Source organism: Mastigoproctus giganteus, chromosome 7, assembly GCF_048544385.1.
Source record: "Mastigoproctus giganteus isolate SK-2022 chromosome 7, ASM4854438v1, whole genome shotgun sequence".
Classification (NCBI taxonomy): Eukaryota; Metazoa; Arthropoda; class Arachnida; order Uropygi; family Thelyphonidae; genus Mastigoproctus; species Mastigoproctus giganteus.
Genome location: NC_143581.1, coordinates 44,615,905 through 44,638,872, shown reverse-complemented (window position 1 = coordinate 44,638,872; position 22,968 = coordinate 44,615,905). Strand labels below are relative to the sequence as shown.

The following is a 22,968-nucleotide window of genomic DNA, read 5'->3' as shown; positions in this document are numbered from 1 at the left end:
TGTGAACTGTGCTTCATCTGTGAATATCACTAAGGCAGGAAAGTGAGGAGTTGTACCACACTGCTGCAAGAACCACTGGCAGAACATTACTCGCGTAGGATAATCTGCAGGTGACAAGGCCTGTACCCATTGCAGATGGTAAGGATACAGTTGGTGTTCTCGCAACACTCTCCAAATAGTCGAACGTTGAACAGCCAGTTGTATTGCTATTCTGCGTATGCTGATTCCAGGAGTGGCATGTATAACATCCAAAATCTCCTCCTCTACTTCAGGAGTCATAGATCTTGGTCATCCTCTGTCGGCAGCACGAGGTGTAAAGGTCCCATGTTCACAAAGGCGGCGATGGATACCTTCAAAATTTTTCCTGTCTGGAGATCTTCATTCCAGGAACTTTTCATGGTACAAACAACGAGCCTCCAGAGCACTGCTGTCTGCCAAACCATACATAAAGTGCATATCCGCTTGCTCCTGATTTGAGTACACGGTCGGAATGGAAAACCACCAGATTCTGTCAGTACCTTGTGATGAAGGAAATCACATGTGGGAGATAAGACATTCCAGTTAATAACTCGGGAACCAAGAATTTCCGGAACTGTGTTGATATAAAATATTTTTATTGTCATATTTGTATGAGGAACTCATTCCTGAAGTTATGCCGTGTATTTTCGAGACACCCTGTATATATATGTTATGGAATAGAAGTAATAGGAACAGGAGTTGTAATAAGAGAAATATATGAAGGAATATAGACCTGGGTTACTACTATGTAGAGTAGAAGGCACCCAATGACTATAAATAAATAAATGATAGGAGGTTATGCTTTTAGTATGGAGAGAGAACAGCAGGTAGTGTAAACAACCAATGGGTTAGCTAAAATGGAAAGGCAGTCATAAAATAACACAATTCGAACCTGCAACACAGAAAGTCAAAAATATTATTTTAATGATGTTGAAATCATCTGAAGTACAGCACTAAGTACTTATAATATTTTTGACTTTCTGTGTTGCAGATTTGAATTGTGTTATTTTATGACTGCCTTTCCATTTTAGATAACCCATTGGTTGATTACACTACCTGCTGTTTTCTCTCCATACTAAAAGCATAACCTTCTATCGTTTATATATACAGTATATGTATATATTTATATATATTTTATTGTTTTAATTCTAAATATTAAAATTTATTAGTTTTTCTTTTCAGTTAACTTTTAACTATTTCTTTTCAGATTTATTTTCAGATTATTAATAATCTATTTCCTGTGTGCGAAATGAACTCAAGCATTCAACATATGCTGTGTTAACAAGAATAGACAGTTTGAAAAATGCCTCATCATCAATCTTGACATATGAGTTGCTGCAAGTGCAAAAATTGTCTGTTATTGTTACTTATACATAAAAACAGAAAGCATCAACTTTTTATGTCTTCTAGCATAATTTTATTGCAGTAGAATGCAACAGATAGCCTGTGTCTGGTTCAGAGTATGACTAATAACATTATTAGTGATATAGGGTTGTTTACTTTCCAAAGTACCTTCAGTTTTAGGTTGGATTCTTGTCACTTTTTTTTTTATATTATTTTTCAAAATTGACAGAGAATATGTTGGTCCCTGTTTTATCAGAATACAGGCGTATCCAATTTTCTCCAATACCTTAATATTTCCATTAAGCTTTTATACTAAATATATACAATTAAGTGTTCAGAAGAGCAAGAATAATTTTGTTCCAAATAGGTTTTTCATACTAATCTCAACCATTCAAGGATTGTTAAACTTCCAGTATTCTTAGTTTTGGCATGTTGGAACTTATCATTAAATGGAACTTATTAACATAAGATTGGGATTTATGAAGGTTGTAATTCTTAGAGAATATGTACGGAAGAAGGTTCTACCTTTTACGAGTAACATTTGTTTCTGAGAACAAAAGATAAAAGGGATAAACAAAGAAGAAGAATAAAATTAGCCTGGTGAGTTTTAAATTCAAAAATCAGAGGAAACGATGTTGTGGAAGAAGTGAATTCTTGAGTTCAATAATTGCTGAAAGTTATACTTGAAGTTAAAAATGATTTCTTCCACAAGTTAAAAATGGTGATATAAAAAAAGTAAAGTGCAGCCATTATCAACCCACTGCAGGATGGAAGCCTCCTCAACAATTCATGCTGAGGGAAATGGACCATAATCTGCCACGCTGGTCCAGTGCAGGTTGGCAGATCGACCGTATTCAGCAGTCAGGGGCTTGAACCCCGGTCTACTCAAAGAGCGTGTGCTACTGCACTCCCGCTCCTGCCCACTCGGCTATGGAGGCCATATATTGTTACCCATTATTGTATTTTGTTTTTGTTGCATTATATTAATATAGCTGTTTAGTTGTTGAAGTTGTATTACAATGCGAAATTAATATCACTAAACATAAAAGAATAATAGTATATTTACAGTTTTAATCCTTTTCGCTAAAGTTATGCTTCAAAAAATGCACACTTATTGTAAAAAGGAAATACACTCTCACAGCATTGAAAGTTCACTGTGAAACTTGCATTTTCTGTCACTAAGCTGTGAGTAAGTAAGTTGATTTTTATAAAGTTTATTAGTTGTTCAGAAGAAAAGTAATGCTAGGAGCTAAAAAAAAAGACATTGATTTGCTCTAGAGCAACAGGATGGTTCACATGCTAGAGAAAAAGAACAGAGTGAAATTATGGAGTAATTTTAACTATGGGTTTATAGTGAAGTGTAAAAATGGCTGTAATTCTGGTGAATTGTTTGTCAAAGTTCATTATTATTATACATTTTTTTTTTTTTTTTTGTGCTTAAGATTAATGATGAGTTTTGTTTGCAGTTTGTGTTTGCAACATTGAAAAAAGTTGAAAATATAAAACCAGAGTCTGTATTCCTTTTCACCTTGAGTTGCTTGTTGCTAATTTGTTAGTTGCTGATGTAAAATGTTTGCAATTCATTTTCTTCTAGAAAGTTTTCTTGTGATATTGAGTTCTTTATTATTTGTTTAAAAAATCACCTGAGTGAAGAAACAATAGTTAAATAAACTAAAAATATGTCTTTAGATTAATAAATTTGTCTTTGTCAATGTTCTCACAAAATTGTCTCAGTCTATTAATTCAAGAATCTGAATAATGGGGAATGAACCAATGGATGCATGCATGCTTTCAGTTTGTCACTATGGTTTAAGGTTAAACAGAAACTAGAACATGTACATTATATTGTTTTGACATGTGTTTTAGTGAAAGTATTATAGAGATCACTTCAGAAGACATTGTCTATAGAAATATTTATAGACAAGGCATGCAACAGAAATGGAATGTTTGAGGGATAAAAAGTGGATTAAGTCAGAAAGACAGGAGCCCTTGAATAATTTGTTATTTTTTAAATAGAGTTTATAATTTTAGGAAGTCTTTAGGGTAGCAGCAGGTTGGGATTGGTTGGTTGATAGGTAGATCGGCATTTTCACAAAGACAGCTAAGTGTAATGAGGCATCAGTATATTATGTCTGTAAATTTACATGGATCCTAAGGTCAGTTTGACTGTTTTGTGGGATGAAAATCCAAGTTTTTCAGAAAAAGATCATGAAACCTAGTTTTTGAGTGAGATACTAGCTTGTCACTATGTGAAAAAAGCCCATAAAATTTTATTATAGGATTCTAAATTGGCTTTTTTCCTCACCAAGGATCAGAATAGTGAGGAAGAATGGTGAAGTTTTAACTGTACGCTTTCACAGAGTAACTCAGAGGAGAAAGGATTACTCTGTGTTAGGATATAGTTGATTTTTATAAAGTTTATTAGTTGTTCAGAAGAAAAGTAATGCTAGGAGCTAAAAAAATCAACTTTTTGTTGGAGTAATACCATATGTTGAAAAGCTGGAGGTTAATTTTATTTAATTAGAGAAATCAAACCTTATCTAGAGATCAGGTTATTATTGATGCTAAGCATTGATGAAAAAGGTTTTTTTGAGAAAAGCTTAACAGAACTAAGGTTATTTTTTGAGAGATTTTTTTTTTTCTGTCTCATTGAAAACATATAATGTATTTGTAAATTACATTTTATGTCTGAAATTGTACATCATTATGTCTGAAATTGTACATCATTATTTTTATTTTCTAGGTATTTTATGAAGATCAGTCAAGACCTGTGTTCTTTGTTGCCAGTAGAGGTCACCATGCAGACATTGGAGGAATTACTCCAGGTTCAATGCCTCCAAATTCTACAAGTCTCGTTCAGGAGGGTGCTTCCTTTATGTCTTTTAAGCTGGTAAAAGATGGCATTTTTCAGGAAAAAGGTAAGTTCTTATTTATACATGTTTAATAAACTAACTCTTATTAATAAATAAATGCTTTTTATGCATTTTATGTCTACTTTATATACATCATCATCATCACCATCAGTCATTTTCATTCCACTGCAGCGTGAAGGCCTCTCCAGCAACTTTCCAGCTCCTTCTGTTTTGTGCAATGGCCATCCATTTACTATCCACAAACACATGAATTTCATCTGTCCATCTCTGTCATTGTCTTCCAAGTTTTCTTCTAGCTCCTCTTGGGTACCATTCTGTTATTTTCTTAGTCCATCTGTCATCATGTCTTTGAGCTATGTGTCCTGCCCAAGACCATTTTAGTTCTTTAGTTTTGATAAGAATGTCCTTTACTTGAGTTTGCTGCCTAATCCATGTGTTTCTCTTCTTATCTAACAGTCTGATTCCCAATATAATTCGTTCCATTCTTCACTGTGTAATTCTCAGCTTCTTTTCCATTCTTTTGGTGAATGCCCAAGTTTCACTTCCATAAGTCATGGTGGGGAGTATACATTGGTTCATTGTTTTATGTTTCAGACAAATTGGGATATTGCTCCTCAGTATGTGACTATATTTCCTGAATGCTATCCATCCAAAATATATTCTTCTCCTGACTTCCAGCCATTTATCATTATTACAGCTAATGACTTGTCCCAGATAAGTATATGACTCCACCTTTTCAATTACTGCTCTTTCAATCATTATTTCCCTTTCTGTGGCATACTTGTTCATCATTACTTTTGTTTTAGCCATATTCATCTTTAGTCCAAAATCCTTACTAACTGTGTATAACTGATTAAGATTTTCCTCTAATTCTTTGGGATCATGGCTTATGACCACAATGTCATCTGCAAATCATAAATGGTTTAGATACTCTCTATTCACATTGACTCCCTTCTGCGACCAGTCTAATCTTCTGAAAACTTCCTCAAGGGCAGCAGTAAACAGCTTTGGAGATATTGTGTCTCCTTGTTGAACTCCTTTCTCAATTTTAAATTTGCTGCTGTCTTTGTCTAATCTAATGAAGGAGGTAGCGTTCTCGTATATTTTCTTCAAAATCATAATATATGGGGTATCTATGCCTTGTCTTTCCAGTCCCTGAAACATTGCCTTATGCTGTATGGAGTCAAATGCCTTTTCATAATCCACACATGCCAGGCATAATGGTGTTTTATATTCATTTGCTTTCTCCATTAGCTGTGATATTACTTGAAGGTGATCCATAGTTGAGAATCCTGTTCTAAAGCCAGCTTGCTCATTCTGTTGATTCTCATCAAGTATTCTTTCCAATCCATTAGTAATGACCCTTGAGAACAACTTGTAGATGTGGGATAACAAGCTAATTGGTCTATAATTTCCAATTTCTGATTTATCTCCTTTCTTATGCAGCAAAACTATGATTGCATTATTCCACTCCTTAGACTTCACACCTTTTCTAATGCATTTTGTGAAGATTCTTGCCAATTTCTGTGTCATGTCTCTTTCTCCTAATTTTAACGTAAAATACCTAGATGGGGATTTTTGATTCTTCATTTTCTTCAACACATGTTCTACCTCATCATGAAGGATATCGGGTATGTCATATGTGTTACTAATTTGCGATCCATCTTCCCCACTGTTGGCATCATTCCCTCGCTCCTTGTATAATTCTCTATAGTAGTCTTCTGCTATTTGAATTATGCCTTCTCTGCTATTTATAAGTACACCATCACTATTCTTCAGTTTCAGTATCATTTGTCTTTCTGTATTACTGCTCATGGCTGCTGATTTAAGTCCTTTGTTTTCCCTTAATGCTTATTCTACTTTTCTTGTGTTAAATCTTATGTCCTCTCTGAGTCTCTTTCTAATGGCTTTGCATAACTCAGTATACTGAATTTTGTCCTTGTCAATGTTTACCTTGCTCTTCATTTGTTGTCTTCGGTTCATCATGACAAGTGTTTCTTGACTAATTTTTTCTTCTTTGGATTTCTTTTTACCTATAGGTTTCTTGCTCTTTATCACTTTCAGAAAGTTGTAATATTCCTCGTCGATATCTTGGTCCTGAGCAGTCTGCAGAAGCTCAAACTTGTTCTTAAGTTCCTGTACATACTGATTTTTCTCCTCTTCTGTTATCTTAAAGACCTTTGTATTATTTACTCAAGTCAGTTTTTTCCTTTCTTTTCTTATATATATATCAAGTGTGCATCTTACCATTCTGTGATCACTTTCAACATTTACCTTGTTCAGGACTGTAACATCACTCACGATATATCTTCTGTTAGTGAGGATGAAGTCGATTTCATTAGTTATTAATTTATTTGGGCTCTTCCATGTCCACTTTCTGTTCACCCTTTTTTTGAAAAAAGTGTTCATTACTGACAATCCTCGAGATTCTGCAAATTCCACAAGTCTTTCACCTCTTTCATTTCTTTCACCAATTCCAAATTTCCTATAGTTCCCTTTTTTGTGCTGTTTTGTCTCTTTCCAACCTTAGCATTGAAGTCCCCCATAATGATAGTGTAGAGGGCTTTTTTGCTCATCTACAAGACTCAGTTTCGGTACATTTCTTCAACCACTTCATCATCAGTACAAAGTGCAATGTAGGTGTTACAGTACCCGACTGTATTACTGAACTGTTGTATATTTCCTTCAAGAGGCAAATCATAAACATTTTTCTGCAACCAGCTGAGCCAGTCAAGAATATTTGTATCAGTTTGCGATTGGGAGATAACAGACTCCAAATTACATGCATGAGTAGAATCTTTTGCTTGTCGTTGGCCATTCTCATTAAGTTGCAGAAGCCCTTGTTGGTCATCAAGTTTTTGTGTTTCTTTGCAATTACACCGAGTCGGTTGAGCATGGCAAGCTTTAGATCCTCATTCATCTTGCTGTTTGGATGATTGTAAAAGTTTCAAAAGGGGTCTTTTCTTGCAGTTGCGTTACAAAGCTATGCAGGTCATTACTGTATGCTTCATCAGGGTCACCATAATCATTGCCTTTACACATTGTCTTATGTATTTCAATTGTTTTGAAAATGTCCAAGTCTGATTCATACAATTTACGCTGATCTAGTGTGAGCTCTTTATTGTCGTCGTAGATCTTGACATATGTCACCTCAGACAGTATCCCTGTTTCCTCATTGTGAAATGGGATGTGCAGCATTACCATCTTGCACTTTTACTCGTTGAGATCCTGATTCAAGTCATAGTTTCGATAGCGTATTATGCATGGATACTGTCATTTCTTGCAGATCTCGTTTGCACTGCATGTGCAATTTGCGACAAAGCATGACAGAGTAACATGATCCAAGTGGTGTGGTCTCTTCTCATATGTGTCAAACCAATTCTCTTTCCATATGTCACATGAATCCTCTGGAAGGTTCTCTTCGTCAGACTTCCTCACTCTCTGTCGCTTGATTGTCCATACAGTGGGAATGTAAACTACCACCACAGAGCTCTCCTACATGGGCTGATGTAGCAAGTACAAGGCTGCTTCTTGACTCGTGATCTCTATGCTGTTGAGCATGTCGATGGATAATTTTCTTGTGATTTTGACAATGTCAAACTCTGGGTGCTCGTTCATGATTGTAATGATATGTCGCTGAAAATTGCTGATCCCTTGGTTTGTCTTATTCGTGTACTCAACAGCGTACAAGCGCAAAATGGTTACACTGCACACCAAGGTTATAGCAGTGTGGCATCCAGTTTCTTTCATTATTCAGAAAATTATTGATGTGAAAACATCTAGGCACTTAACAATGGCATATAATGAAAATGCTGATTGTAACGATACAAATAGTTGTATTGTTGCAATCATACTATTCAACAAATGGCTACAATCAAATGGATAATTTGGCTATTGGCCTAACTTGTTGCAAACGTTGATTCGGTAGAGTAAGCAGCGGTCGTGTGCATAAAACATTACATCGTTCATGATTTCGGTTCTAGCCGTTCAATTTTAAAATGGTTCTGATTTTTGTCAAAGATGTTTACACAAAAAACATCTTTTGTGTGTACAGGTTACACACGCGATTTTTTTAAAAATTTTATTAAGGCCATGAGTACAAGAACACTCATCCTTCCCATTAACAAATATATACTGTTTTTTACTATTAGTTCCAAAATTTGGTATTTTGGTGTGCCATTGTTCATATTAGATTCAGATGATAGTGATCCTTCATGCATTTTCACCTTTTTTTAGTAATTTTTCTCATGCTAATCCTTGCTAAGCTGTCAGTTTCTTTGTCATTTATTTGTGAAAGGGCATAAGGTTCATTAGTAAGTTATATATACAGTGTGCAGGGTTGTTTTTTTTTTTAGAGAAATACACTGTTCAGTTTTCTGATGAGGTTTTTGCAGAATGGCTTATTTATTTATATTGTAAATAAAACCAAATTGTAATAGTAGTATTTCATAGTTTCCAGAAAATTGTGTGCATTTTGAAATTATCATTTGATTAACTTTACTTTTCAGCTTTGACTGAAATACTTATGGCCCCAGGTAAAGAGCCAGGAAATAGTGGAACACGAAATTTGCAAGATAATCTCTCAGATTTGAGAGCACAGGTGGCAGCCAATCAAAAGGTAAAGTAATAAAACAACATTAGCAGGTTCTAATTTATCAAGTAGTATTTTTCCTGAATATTGATATTATTAATGGTTAATGTAACTTTATTCTACAGGGTGTTCCATAAGTCCTAGGATGTTATGCAAAATACATCTGCTTCTGCTACATATTACTTCAAATCATTGATACCACTATTTATTACAACAGTACAACATCATGTGCTTTAGATATCAAGTGCATCAGTATGACATCTGCTGTTATCATGGCACCAGATAGTTCTTCATGTACATTGTGAAAAGCAACACAACATTCTGTGTGTTATCATTGCGTATTACATCCTGAATTCATTGTTTCAGTTCATCAATAGATGGCATGTGTTGTTCTGCAACTGTAGCTTTGACGTACCACAACAAGGCATTATCACAGGTGGTCAGGTCATGACAGAATGCTGGCCACAGAAGTGTTGGCGAAGACCTGCCAATCCATGGTTAGGGAAAATTTTGTTAAGATAATTTCAAACTGCAGATGCATTATGCACAGGTGTCCCATTCTGCTGAAAATAAATTTCATGGGCTGTTCCACATCTCTCAAGTTCTGGTATGAAGTAATTTTCCAGCATGTTCAGATATGGCTGCTTGTGACCAGCCCATCAACAAAAAAAGTAAAAAATGGGCAGATAATGCCATCCAAACCATAATATGTATGGTCTTGCACTTCTTTCACATAGTGTGGATTGGCATCACTCCAAAAGTAAATATTGCATGGCGATGAACTAAGGTAAACAGTGCATTCATCACTAACCGTGACTTTTGATCTTTTAGGAATGGTATCAAAATGCTGCAGCAGTCTGTAACACGCCATCAGTCTGCTTTTGCAATCTACATGTGATAATTCACAAATGACAGTTTATATGGCTTCATTTTAAGGTCGCCCGTGAGTCACCAAATACGGAGGATGCAGAAAGGTCAGGGAATGACCACCGCATATCCCCGGAGCAACATGGCCTTAGTTGCTAATGCTCCTAAAAACCAAATAACAACAACAATTTTAAGGTCATGTTTTACTGTGCAATATAATGATGTTTGCAAAACATCCAATTCTGTAGACTATTTTTGTAATGATGTTTTTTGGATATTTGAGAATGGATGCTTGAATATTTTGCATTTCCAGATGACAAATTTTGAGTTATCTACTGTGTTTGGCTTCCAGTGCTTCCAGACTGAAATGCTTTATTTTCCCAATGATGAAAATAAAGTCTTTTTGCACCTGTTTTACTGTCTTGTTTATGCATGCCCTCTTATGGTACCACACCACTGCTATTAGCCTTTCTTCCATTGTAAATGAACTGGTATCTGTCATATTACCTGAAACAAGCAAAAAAGAAATACTAAAAAGCAAACAAACAAACAAATAAGCAAAAAGAAATACAGGAATACCTTGCAAAGCGTGGTTAATTCGTGCCAAAAAAATACCGCGCTATGCAAAACCGTGCTGATCGAGGTATTATTAGTATGTATTTTAATGTAATGTGTTCCAACCATTTGATTATATGGGTCGAGTTGCAAAAATATATATGTGTTTGTTTACTATAAATTGATGCACACGAAGTTCTTGCAAAAAAAGAAATTAAAATGATAAAAATGAAAAATACTAGTAAGTATGGTACAAATGATTTTTATTGCAGTATTATGTACATACTGGTATGTACCCAAAAGAATATAAGTGAAGTATGTACTGTATTTTTATTTTGAAAAATAACTGATCAGCTTAGTTTGCACAGTTTTTTTTTCTTCTTTTTATCTGCATACATCTCTTTATAACATCGAATGTCATTTTGCAACGTCTGCCTTACTATTATACCTCGTTCGATGTTTGGATCTATAAGAACTCTCAGTGCCATTACATTTCTTCTTTCCACTCATATTTGCATATAAAGGTGTAACGTTTTTAAAAAATAATCTATCTTTAATAAAAATACACAGCAAAAAATATTTATACAGCTTACGCACAGTGAACGACTTCATCACTCGGAATCTAGAGTGTTTACTAATGTATGAATGCTAGCAGAGTCCGTATATATAATGGGAGTTGCGACAACAGTCAGCGTGGCCTTGAATCCTTAATGCATTGGCCTACGTGCTGGCATTATAATACATACATATCAAATGTATTGGTGCGTAGTGCAGTTAATTTTTTTTTTCAATTTGTAAACTGTGCTATAGCGAAACCTGAATTGTTCGAAACCGCGCTATGCAAGGTATTCCTGTACTAAAAAGCAAGAAAACAAACAAACAAGTAAAAGGAAATACTAAAAAGCAAGCAAGCAAACAAACAACAAAAAGAAACAAATTTTCATCAGATCTTGAATAGGTAGGAAAACAGGCAACATCCAGGGACTTATGGAACACCATGTAAGTGAACAGAAATAAACAGTTTGGAAATGAAATAACTGGCATTTATTATGCTAAAATAAAAGTAGTTTTGTACATACTATTATGGTAATATTATTACTGAAGAATTTTATTATTAAAAAATGCCTCATTGCATTTGATTACTCTAATTCAATTTGTATATTTTTTGGGCTAGTAAAGAGTTATATTTATGATAATGCAATAAACATGGTAGTTTCTTTTAACATAGTTGTACTCCTGTTAGAACAAGAGAATATATCATATTTCGAAATGCAGGTAGTTCCCAACTTTACGAGTTAATTTGTTCCTAGCGCGAGCTCATAAAGCGGGAATTTTTTTCCTATAGACATAATGTTAAAAACAGGGATTGAGTTCCCAACAATGAAATTTGACCATAGTAATGTTAAATAAAGGCCAAAAAAACAATAGTTTATGCTTAAACAATGATTTATTTATCCAAAGAAATGAAAACATAGCCTTTAAAATCTTCTTCTTCTGGCATTATAACCCAGGGTGGGTCTTAGCCTTTTCAACGATGTTCCACCAGTAAGCCCTCTCAGAAGTCAAACTTCTCCAACTTCTTATTCTCATGATTTTTAAGCCCTCTGCTACGTCATCTATTATTCTTTTCCGCGGTCTTCCTCTTGCCCTCCTACTGGTAGGTTTCCATTTCATTATCCTCTTAGTTGTTCTGCCGTCATCCATTCTCATAACATGTCCCAACCAGGCAAGTCTCTGGCTCTTCACAAATCTGACGATGTCCACACCCTGAATAAGATTGTCAAGTTCATGGTTCACTCTGATTCTCTAGGATCCATTCTTGTACAGGCTGCAAAATTCTATGTTCGAACACTCTCTCTCTTGCCGACCGGGCTAGCCGAGTGGGTAAAGTACCTGCCCGGCAACCCAAAGGTCGCGGGTTCGATTCCCGCCTCGGGCTTGGATCAAAGTACTGCAAAAACCTTGGGAGGTGCAATATGGCCACAGAAGCCGATGCGCCAACAACTACCAAATCAAAAAAAAAAAAAAATCGAACACTCTCAACAACTGCTCATCTTTACTCGTTAATGTCCAAGCTTCACAACTGTATGTTACAACTGGTCTAATGAGACTTTTGTATATTCTTAATTTTAAATGTCTGTTCAATATTCTGGACTTCATTAGTTTTTCATGTGCATAGAAGCATCTGTTTCCACTCAGGATATGGGACTTAATTTCATTAGTAATAGAGTTGAACTGGTTTATCTGCAAACCTAGATAGGCGAAATTTTTAACATTTTCAAACGAGAAGCTGGTGGTTCTTAAATTTTCCGTGTTATCTGCCATTCTCCGGACTTCCATATATTTTGTCTTTGCTTCATTTATCCTAAGTCCTCTTTTTTTGTGCTTCACTATCCAGCCTGACCACTGTTTCCTCCAGTGCTCCTTTAGTCCTGCTGATAATGGCGACATCATCAGCATATGCACAGATCTGCACTGTCTTTGTGCCTATGTGTCCAGTCACTTCTAATTTTCTGACAGCCGCCTCTAAAACCAAGTTAAATAACACAGTAGAGAGTGCATCACCCTGTCAAACACTAGCGTTAATGTCAAAGGGAATCGTCAACTCATTGCCAATTCTCACCACTGCTTTAGAGCCAGCCAGTGTTGCTTTTATGAGCCTAACAATTTTTGCGAGTATGCCCAGGAGAAGGAGATCATTTATCATTTCCTCTCTGTTGAGTGAATCAAAAAGCTTGTTTGAAATCTACATATAGGTTAAATAAGTGTATATTATACTCAAAACGCTTTTTCCTGTATTTGCCTCAAGATGAAAATCTAGTCAGTTGTTGAGCGAGTGGGTCTGAAACTACACTGATATTCTCCAATCAATGATTTTCTCTGAATATGCTGCCAGTCTGTTATAAATAACTCCCAACAAAACCTTGTAAGTAATGCTCAGCAATGTAATGCTTCTATAGTTAGAGTAAAGCAGTTTATCAGCTGTATGATTCCAAGTGTCCATTCATCCGGGATTTTTTCCTCAGGCCATATTAATAGTATCAGATTATGTATTCTTCTCCATAGTGTCACTCCACTGTTCTTGAGCAACTCTGCAGTTAAAACATCAGCTTCTGGTGCTTTAAAGTTCTTTAAGCACTTAATAACTTTTTGAATTTCTTCGAAATTAGGGTCTTCGATGCATGGTTCTACTGTATAGTACAATAGCTGTTTTGTTTCAGTCTTACTTCCTGTCAAAATGCTCTCAAAATACTTTTTCTATCGTTTCAGAACCTCCTTTCTCTCAGTCCGCAAGTTCCCTTCACTATCCCTACATGCAGTAACGTTTGACCGGATTTCCCATGTACTTTCTTTGAGCTTCTTATGAAACTTTCTACTTTCCTTTTTGTTGTAATATTCCACCATTTTGTCGACCTTCCTTCTCAAAGCTTCTCTCTTTTTCTTTCTACATATCCTAGCTGCGGCAATCCATTTTTCCTTGTAGTGTTCACTATTTGCTCTGCTATTCCATCGTAAACATTTCACCCTGGCTTGTCTCTTCAATTCTACTGCTACACGGCACTCATCATCATACCATTCCTCATTTCTTGACCTTGAGATCTCACCCAAGGTTACAAAGTGATTGACCAATCCCGACACTTTTGCTACTGACTCTGGCAAGAGTCACTTAACATGTCATGCAATTTAAGAACTATGAATTGCTGCAAGGGCACAAGGCTACACCCCATCTTGGAGGCAACTATCTTGAAACTGGATAAACGCTGGCAGCAAATCCACACACGTCCGTGCGACAACAATGAGCAGCAATCTAGTAGTTGAATGTTTAATCTCGTGACCATGCATGCATGCATCACTGCGTGCACAACTCTGTATCTGTTAAATTTTGTCTCTAACGTCTTTATCCCATTAGAATTTGCTGATGAAGGGGCCCATTTAACCCTGAAAGCTTCAAGGCATTTGTTATTAAAAGTTTTTCATTGGATTATACAGTATTTATCTCTTTATGCAATGGAATCCAGTACAACAGGCCCATTTATTTTCATAATGTATTGTATAGCTATGCACATGGTTTGAAATGCCGTATTTATGAATGTTTAGCATTTGTTTATTGCAATTAATGTTCATATTTTCGATTCTGTTGATACTTGATATTTAAAAAAAAAGAACTTGTAAAGCAGGAACTGCTTATAACACTCTTAATTTTTATTAATTGTTCTTTGTGGCCTAGAGAGAGAGAATGCACACTATTTGGCAAAGATAATTGTGTTTCTTTGTTGCACATGCACTGAGATATTAGACAGAGCCAAATGTTGCAAGAAATTTGAATGATTTTTTTCAAAAATTTTAATTTAAAACAGTTGAAGATATAAAGTGAGTTTCATACACTTGCATTATAAGTCTGATTGAAGGAATTTAAGGAATTTTCATCAATAAGCATTTCAGTATACTCCCTTCTGAATGCTCATGTTAAAAATCAGGTTCGATTTTGTACACATTTTACTGTGTAGTCAAATGAGACTTTTGCGATATTTCTTTTCAAGAAAGTTTTCATTGTGTAATTCAATTTATTATTACATTTAGATTTTCAAAAAGTAACTGTGTAAAAGTAACTATCATGACTACAAATTAAAAGAATATCATCTGCATAATAAATGAATGAATAAGTATCCGAGGTGTGACAAAGTTTTGAGAATACTTTTGTTTCCCTCAAAGTGGCCATACTGTAAACCGTTATGTCCTCCCACTGTGTAGCCTGAACCCCCCTTTACCTGCTTGCAAAGGGTAAACGAAGGGTCAGTTGTTTTAGTCATTGTACAAGTTGGTTAATGTAAATACATGTTTCAGTTCTGTGTTATGTGAAAAATGGAACGCAATTTAGAGCAAAGAGTTGTGATAAAATTTTTGGTGAAAAGTGGCAAATTGTGAACGGATATTTATGAAAAGTTGACCAGAGTTTATGGAAATGATACCATGTTGAAACCATGCATTTTCAATTGGGCAAAACAGTTTCGAGAAGAACGTGAATCCATTGAAGATGCTGAGCGTTCGGGGCATCCTTCCATGACTCGACATGATAAAAACATTGTTCGTGTGCATGATCTTGTTTGAAGCAATAGGCAGTTAACCACAAGAATGATTGTCGAAAAACTAAACATTAATCGGGTAAATGTTAGATTAATTTTGACTGAAAATTTGTTGATGAGGAAAGTGTGTGCAAAGCTGGTACCGAGAAACCTCTCTCATGAGCAGAAAGAAATTCGGTTGCAACATTCTCAGGAGATGTTGGAATGCATTGAAGATGTTCCAGGTTTGCTTTCTGGTGTGATTACAGGGATGAAAGCTGGGTATTTGCTTATGACCCCAAAACAAAAAGGCAAAGTCAACAATGGAAAGGAGCTTCCTCTCCAAGACCCAAAAAGCGAGAATGTCAAAGTCAAAAGTGAAAACCATGTCAATTTGCTTTTTGATCGAAAAGGAATTGTCCACAGAGAGTTTGTTCCACCCAATGAAACTGTCAATCGACAATTTTACCTTCAAGTTTTGGAAAGGCTGCACAAGCGAGTCAACCAAGTTCGACCTGAAATTGCTTCGTTGTGGATTTTGCATCATGACAATGCTCCCACGCACTCTGCCATTGTAGTGAAAGAGTTTTTAACTTCAAACTCGATCACAGTGTTGCAGCACCCTCTGTATTTGACTGATTTGTCTCCTTGTGGCTTCTTTTTATTTCCTCGACTAAAAGGAGTCATGAAAGGAATGCATTTTCAGTCAGTTTCTGTAACTGAGAGTAATGTAACGTGGTATTAAAATAGATACCAGAAAGTGAGTACCAGAAATTTTACAATCAATGGATCCTATGCTGGAATGCGTGTGTACAGTCTGAAGGGGATTACTTTGAAGGCGATGGCCTCACATCTGTATAATTTTAAAAATAAAACTTTTAAATTCTCAAAACTTTGTCACACCTCGTATACTTGATAAAACAAAAGTAAGAATTTCTTCTATAAATGGGTAGGTAAATTTCTGCTGGAAATTCTGAATCTTGAGCCACCTTGAATCTGTTTATAAATATGTATCATGTCTAAAACATTCAACATAAATTAAATAAATTTAATTATATTACAAGGCGTTAGTTTTATATGATTCTTTAAGTGTAGTGTCCAAGTGTGTAATGTAGTAAAGTGCAGAGTGTAAGTTTTACAGTTGTGTAATGGTAAAATCAATGTCTATATTAGTATATAGAGCAAAAACATTAAATGATACTCTAAGATTGCTGCCATATAGATCTTATAATATAGTTATATTCTTCCAACATAACAGATCTAATAAGGAAATCTGGGAAATAGAGAAATCTTTTAATAATACTAAAAAAAAATGGATGGTAGTTTGGGTACCCATATTTGGTAATGTATGAAGATCAGTTCGGTCTTGTTTGGATTATAATTCAATTTCCAATTAAATATTAAGAAACTAAATTTAAACATGTAAATTAGTTTAATTTGAGGCATTATGTAATTGAATTCAGTATTAGTTACTTCTTATTAATTAACAGAATTGATTTTTTTCTCAGGGAATCTTGCTTGTTTCTAAATTGATTGATGAATATAGTCTATCTGTAGTTCAGGCATATATGTCCTATATACAAGTAAGTAGTTGCAGTTTTATGATTTTTTTCCTTTTTACTTTGGTGTTTACTTTTAACGTAATACAGCTTTTTATTTGTGGACACAGTACTTTTCATTATTCCTTTTTCTAGAGAATGTAACAATCAGTTTGTCATATTTTAAGGTTGGCTGGACTGTTGAGCAACAAACTACATTCGAACTTGGTTATAATGAGCACGGAAATAACGAGATCATGGCTGTAATGAGCAAAAAGCCATAATGATTTTAATTTATGCATATTCCCATACAATCGCTCATGGTTATAACAAGCGCATTACACGAATATACAGAACAAATTTTGGTAACTGTGCAAACATTCTTAATTGCTCTGGTAGTCAGAAAAACCCAATTCTTGGAATAGACAAAAATGAAAAGGGCGACTTAGCTTTATGATTACCTGCATTGTATTAGCGGCTGGTTTATGACGTCCTCTGGGGGTGGGGGCTATACTATACTGCATTAGCGTTCCATTTGTCGCATTACCCTATTTACAGTTTGTCTTATATTCACTGAACCATAAATTTATTTTGGGACTTCTAAGAATTTTGGAAATGGGACTTCTAAGAACGTTGAATGGATTTCTTGAATTCTAAGAACTTTGTATGCATTTTGGGACTTTTAAGTATGTTGTATTGCATTGTGGGACATCTACGAAATTTGTATGCAGATCACTTTATCATTCTTAAAGTAAAATCAGTTAGAAATGAACCCTTCCTTTGGAAACATGTCTACTAACAAAAGAAAGTGTCTCTCGATTCACGAAAAAGTGGAAATTATTCGTGAGTTAGAATGTGGTGCAAAAAATGTTGAAGTGTGTAAAAAGTTTTCTTTGTCCTCTTCAAGTGATCGACATTGTGGAAGAATAATGATGTTTACACATCAGCACTGGAAAAGAACATAACAGGGGGAAAAAATTTAGAAAGTGTGAGATTACAGATGTTGATGAAACATTACTTCAATGGTTCACTACACAAAGAAGTGCTGGATTTTCAATAGACGGTCCGATCTTGAAGGCTCAAGTGGAAAAATTTGCTAAACAAGTTGGATGCTAGAATTTTTTATGTAACAACAGTTGGCTGGATCAATTTAAAAACTGACATAACATCGTTTATACAAAAATTAGTTGAGAATCTTGATCTGCAGATCCAATAATGGAAAATGAATGGATTGACCGTGTTTGGGCAGAAATCAGGAAAGATTTCAATGATGAAGACATCTACAATGCTGACGAAACAGGACTGTTTTATAATTTGATGACTGACAATACATTTAAATTCAAAGGGGAAAATGTGTTGGTGGAAAAAAATCAAAGGCTCGCTTGGCAGTTCTCGTATGTGCAAATATGACAGGAACTGATAAAAAAAAAAAACTGTTTGTTATCAGAAAATCATTAAACCTCGGTGTTTAAAAAATATAAGGAAACTTCCTGTGGATTACACTGCAAACAAAAAAGCTTGGATGACTTTGGATATTTTTTGGCAATACGTAAATGATTGGAATAAGGAGCTGTTCAAAAAGAAGAATGTGCATTATAGCCATTGTTGCTGATGCACCAACAACAACAACAAAAAGAAGAAAAATATTTTATTGTTAGTTGATAACTGTCCTGCACATCCCCAGATTCAAAATTTGCCCAACATTAAGCTAGTACTTCTGCCTCCCAATGCAACGTCAACCAATGGACATAGGTGTAATCAAGAGTTTGAAAGGACTTTATAAAAGATTTCTAGTTCTAGATCTGATCAGTCAAAGAGAACAGAAACTTACAGAGTCTATATCAATATTGGATGCTCTAAATTTATTGAATGATGCGTGGAACAATGTTACTTCGACAACCACATCGAATTGCTTCAAGAAATTAAAATTAAATTCAAATGAATTTCAATCATAGATGAAGATGATGGAAACGAAGAAAATAACTTACCATTATCCAAATGGTTGCTATTTAACAACGTTGTAGGTTTTAATACAGATAACATCGATGAATTTGTACGAGTTGATGACAACTTGTTAACTATTGGTCTTCCTACAGAGAGTGACATTGTAGATGCTGTTTTTTTTTTTTGGTTTTTTTTTGTTTTTTTGGTAGTTGTTGGTGCATAGGCTTCTGTGGCCATAATGCACCTCCCAAGGTTTTTGCAGTACTTTGATCCAAGCCCGAGGCGCGAATCGAACCCGCGACCTTTGGGTTGCTAGGCAGGCACTTTACCCACCCGGCTAGCCCGGTCGGCTGTAGATGCTGTGCTCAACAATGATGATAATGACGATGATTGTGATGATGATGTGATGACAAGTGCATCTAAATCAGTGCAGACGATCTCACAAGCTCATGGTGCAATGGACACATTAGTTAATTTTTTTTGAAGGAACTGAGGCAAGTAGTGAGACTTTTAATAGGAAGTAGATTTAACTCATGACTGATATAAAGTGTTCATTGTCTAATGGCCCCAGGGGTTTCCCCATCTCTGCTATCACAGATATAGCAAGTAACGGTTATAATGAGGACATTTGTCAGTCCCTTGATGCTCATTATAATCAGGTTCGACTGTATAATGCCTAACAAAAATTTTTAAAATGTTATTTTAAAGTCTTTAGAAAATAATTGTTTTCATTATGCAATTAGAACAATATTTAAATGTTAAAACAATAATGCATTGTATTGAAAATATATGTTTATACACATTTTTATAAATTAATGCCATTTGTTTCAATAAACTATATTTATTCAGTTGATAAACTCCATCTAGCCTCAAACAAAAAAAGGTTAACAGGTGATATTAAAAGTGAATAGAAATTTTGTGATATACATACACTTGTGTTTTGTTATACAACTGATAATAAAAAAAAATGAACTCATCCATGGTACTTAATGTGTCTACCTTTTGCCTCTATAACAGCTTGCATCTTGCTTGGGTCCACATCAATTTGTTGCAATACAGTTTGTTATGCGACAGTTCTGTGCATGTCAATTTGCTGTATATGACAGTTCGATGTAAGCAACACTTTGGTGAATGACATTTCATTGTACATGACAATTTGATGAGGGACAATTAGTGGTTATGACAATTCAGTGTATGACAATTTGTCTATCACTCAGAGATCAGAAATTAACAAAATCAATGAAGTAAAGGGTTTAGAAAACAAGAAAAATTTTGGTGAATTAAGAAGGAATGCAGAAATTAAGAAAAAAAAATAATAATAATATAGTTTTTTATCCATTTATTTTGTATAAAAGGATTCCTGCTGTTCCTTTTTGTAGACAGGTTGGAAAGTGAGTATGTGCCTATTTCGGCATGACTCCATGCATACTGTAATGCTTTTAATCCAGATAAGATAATTATTCTTTTATTTATTTATTTTTTTTAACATACCTACTCAGTTGAATTTGCCATGGGCCTTGGTGAAAGCGTCTTACTGTACCAGAATATTTTTTCCCTGTATGAGATTTGGACTCCAATTCTAACTCCTACACAATCTCCAGGGAAGATTATCCACCTATCCTTAATCTGTCCTTGGTACTAGCCTTCTACTAACTTCTTTCAGTAAAAATTGTAGTGCAGATTGCAAATCAAAGTCAGAAGATGGACATTACCCAGTGAGCATTCATTAATGATTACCACTTTTGGTCTCTGGGTTTTTGGTCACTCCCTCCTGAAATTTCCTAAAATTGCAACTTACAGAGGAGAAAGTAAAGCGCAAACAAAATTCTCTTATATCCCAATCATTAATTTGTCTGTATCACTTTTAATACAGGATCTCCTAAAAAAAATGTAAAATGTAGAAAAAGTAGTAAAAAAAGTTAATTCAAAAATATAAAATGTCAAGAACAGTATTGTGATCACTAAATTCACCATTTACAGTTCAGGACTTGGAAATGAGAGTATCCATGCATTAGTCAGAATTTTCAGCTCCAACAAACATATGTTTTTGAAGAATTTTGCCGTTTTATTGACTTAATTGTCATGTTAAATTGTACTCTATAAATAGCTTTATAGTCCTAATCATCCTCATTATTTTATTTTTTATTTAACTAGAGATTTTGTACGTTATTACTTAGAACTTACTTACTTACTACATAGAACCTTTGTACAAAATTTGTATTAGCATTAGTAGAGGCATTTGATGCAAGAAAGCAAGCTTATGCAGCATCAGCCAAAAAAAAATAAAGTAAAATAAATAAATAAAAAATAACCACTTCCACTTCACCCCTCTGTTCATTCGAAATACCTGTCCAGCTGAGCCTTAAACTTATTTAGGCTATCAACTTCCACGACAAGGGATGGAAGTCTGTTCCACCTACCAACCACCCGCTGGCTAAAGGCAAATTTCCGCACATCTATCCTACATCTGTCTTTCCTCAATTTGAATTTATGCCCTCTCAGGTGATTATTCTGAGCAAGAGGAAGAATCCCATCAGCATTGAGCATGCTCAAACCATTCAAGGCTTTGTACACCTCTATCAGATCACCTCACTGGTGCCTAGTCTCCAGACACTGTAATTCGCAAAACTTAAGCCTTTCTTCGTAAGAGCACCCCTTTGTTCCATTCACTAATCTTGTTGCCCTTCTCTGTACTCGTTCCAGCAGCTCTACATCCTTCTTGAAATGAGGCCTCCAGGCCTGTATACAGTACTCTAGGTGTGGCCTGACCATTGCCTTATACAAGGGAATAATCACCTCCTTATCCCTGCTAGAAAAATTCCTATATATCATGGACAATACACCATGAGCTACTCTTGCAGCCCATCTGCACTGCTCAGAGAACTTCATATCTGCCTGCACAACCACCCCCAGGTCCCTTTCATTCTCTACCACTGTCAGTGTAGTACCACAGAGTTGATACGTTGCTCTGGGGTTGCTGTTTCCCATATGTAGTACTTTACATTTGTCAATGTTAAACTTCATTTGCCACCTCTCAGCCCATCTGCTCAACCTTTCCAGATCCTGTTGCAGCAGCATAGTGTCAGTAGTGTCATTGACAACCCTGCCAACCTTCGTATCGTCTGCAAACTTGGACATTAAGCTTGATATACCATCATCAATATCATTTATAAATACAGAAAACAATAAAGGACCCAGTACTGAACCCTGAGGGACTCCACTAATAACATTAGTCCACGATGAGCAGTGTCCATTGATTACCACTCTCTGTCTTCTCCCTCTCAACCACCCCTTTATCCATAGCAGCAATTTGCCTCCAATGCCACACTGCTCCAATTTGTGCAGCAGTCTTCCATGTGCAACAGTATCAAAAGCCTTTCTAAGATCCAAGTATATAATATCAAAGTTATTCCCTGCATCCAGTTCTTTTGTGACTGCATCATAGTATCCAATCAAATTGGTCAGGCAAGACTTCCCCTTAACGAAACCATGCTGTGTCCTAGCTATTACTGAAGTCTTGTCTAGATGATCCTGCAGTGCTTCTTTAACCAGTGCCTCCATTAATTTTCCGGGAACAGAAGTTAAACTCACAGGTCTATAATTACTTGTGTCAGCCTTTGATCCTCCTTTGTGAATTGGGGTCACATTTGCACATCTCCAGTCCATGGGTACCTCCCCTGAGTCCAAGGAAGCTCTCATAATTATGGCTAAGGGTTTGCTTACTTCCATTGCTGCCTCCTTTAATATAACTGGATAGATTCTATCCACCCCAGGTGCCTTTCTTGTGTTTATCTTCAACAATTTCTCCTCCACTTTACTCTCAGTTATTAGAAGATTCTCTAGCTTACTGCCAGAGTTGAATACACCTCTGGCATTCCCCTCACTGAATAACTCCTCATGTGTGAATGTCGATGCAAAATATTCATTTAGTTTGTTAGCTACCTGAGCAGGATCATCAACAGTTGACCCATCGATATCAAGTGGACCAATCTGATTCATCCCCTTCCTTCTAGAGTTTACATAAGTAAAGAACTCTTTGCTGTTTTTCTTCGCATCCCTTGCCAAGGATTTCTCGTAATCTGCCTTCACCTGCCTAACCTCCTTTGTAACTTGGTTACAGATCAACTTGTATCTATCGTAGGCTTCTGTGTCACGTGTTAATTTTTATGTATCCC

At 35.5% G+C, this 22,968-nt stretch overlaps 1 protein-coding gene across 2 annotated transcripts in view; it reads left to right on the top strand.

Annotated features, from left to right (window-relative positions):
* Positions 1-22,968, top strand: part of LOC150082857 (5-oxoprolinase) — a 234,998-nt gene that overhangs the window by 125,584 nt on the left and 86,446 nt on the right. For both annotated transcript variants that reach the window (XM_090376873.1, XM_090376872.1), the window contains exons 23-25: positions 4,106-4,280; positions 8,744-8,853; positions 16,820-16,894. In XM_090376873.1, coding sequence (XP_090232999.1) covers positions 4,106-4,280; positions 8,744-8,853; positions 16,820-16,894 — 360 coding nt within the window. The remainder of the gene's footprint in view (positions 1-4,105; positions 4,281-8,743; positions 8,854-16,819; positions 16,895-22,968) is intronic.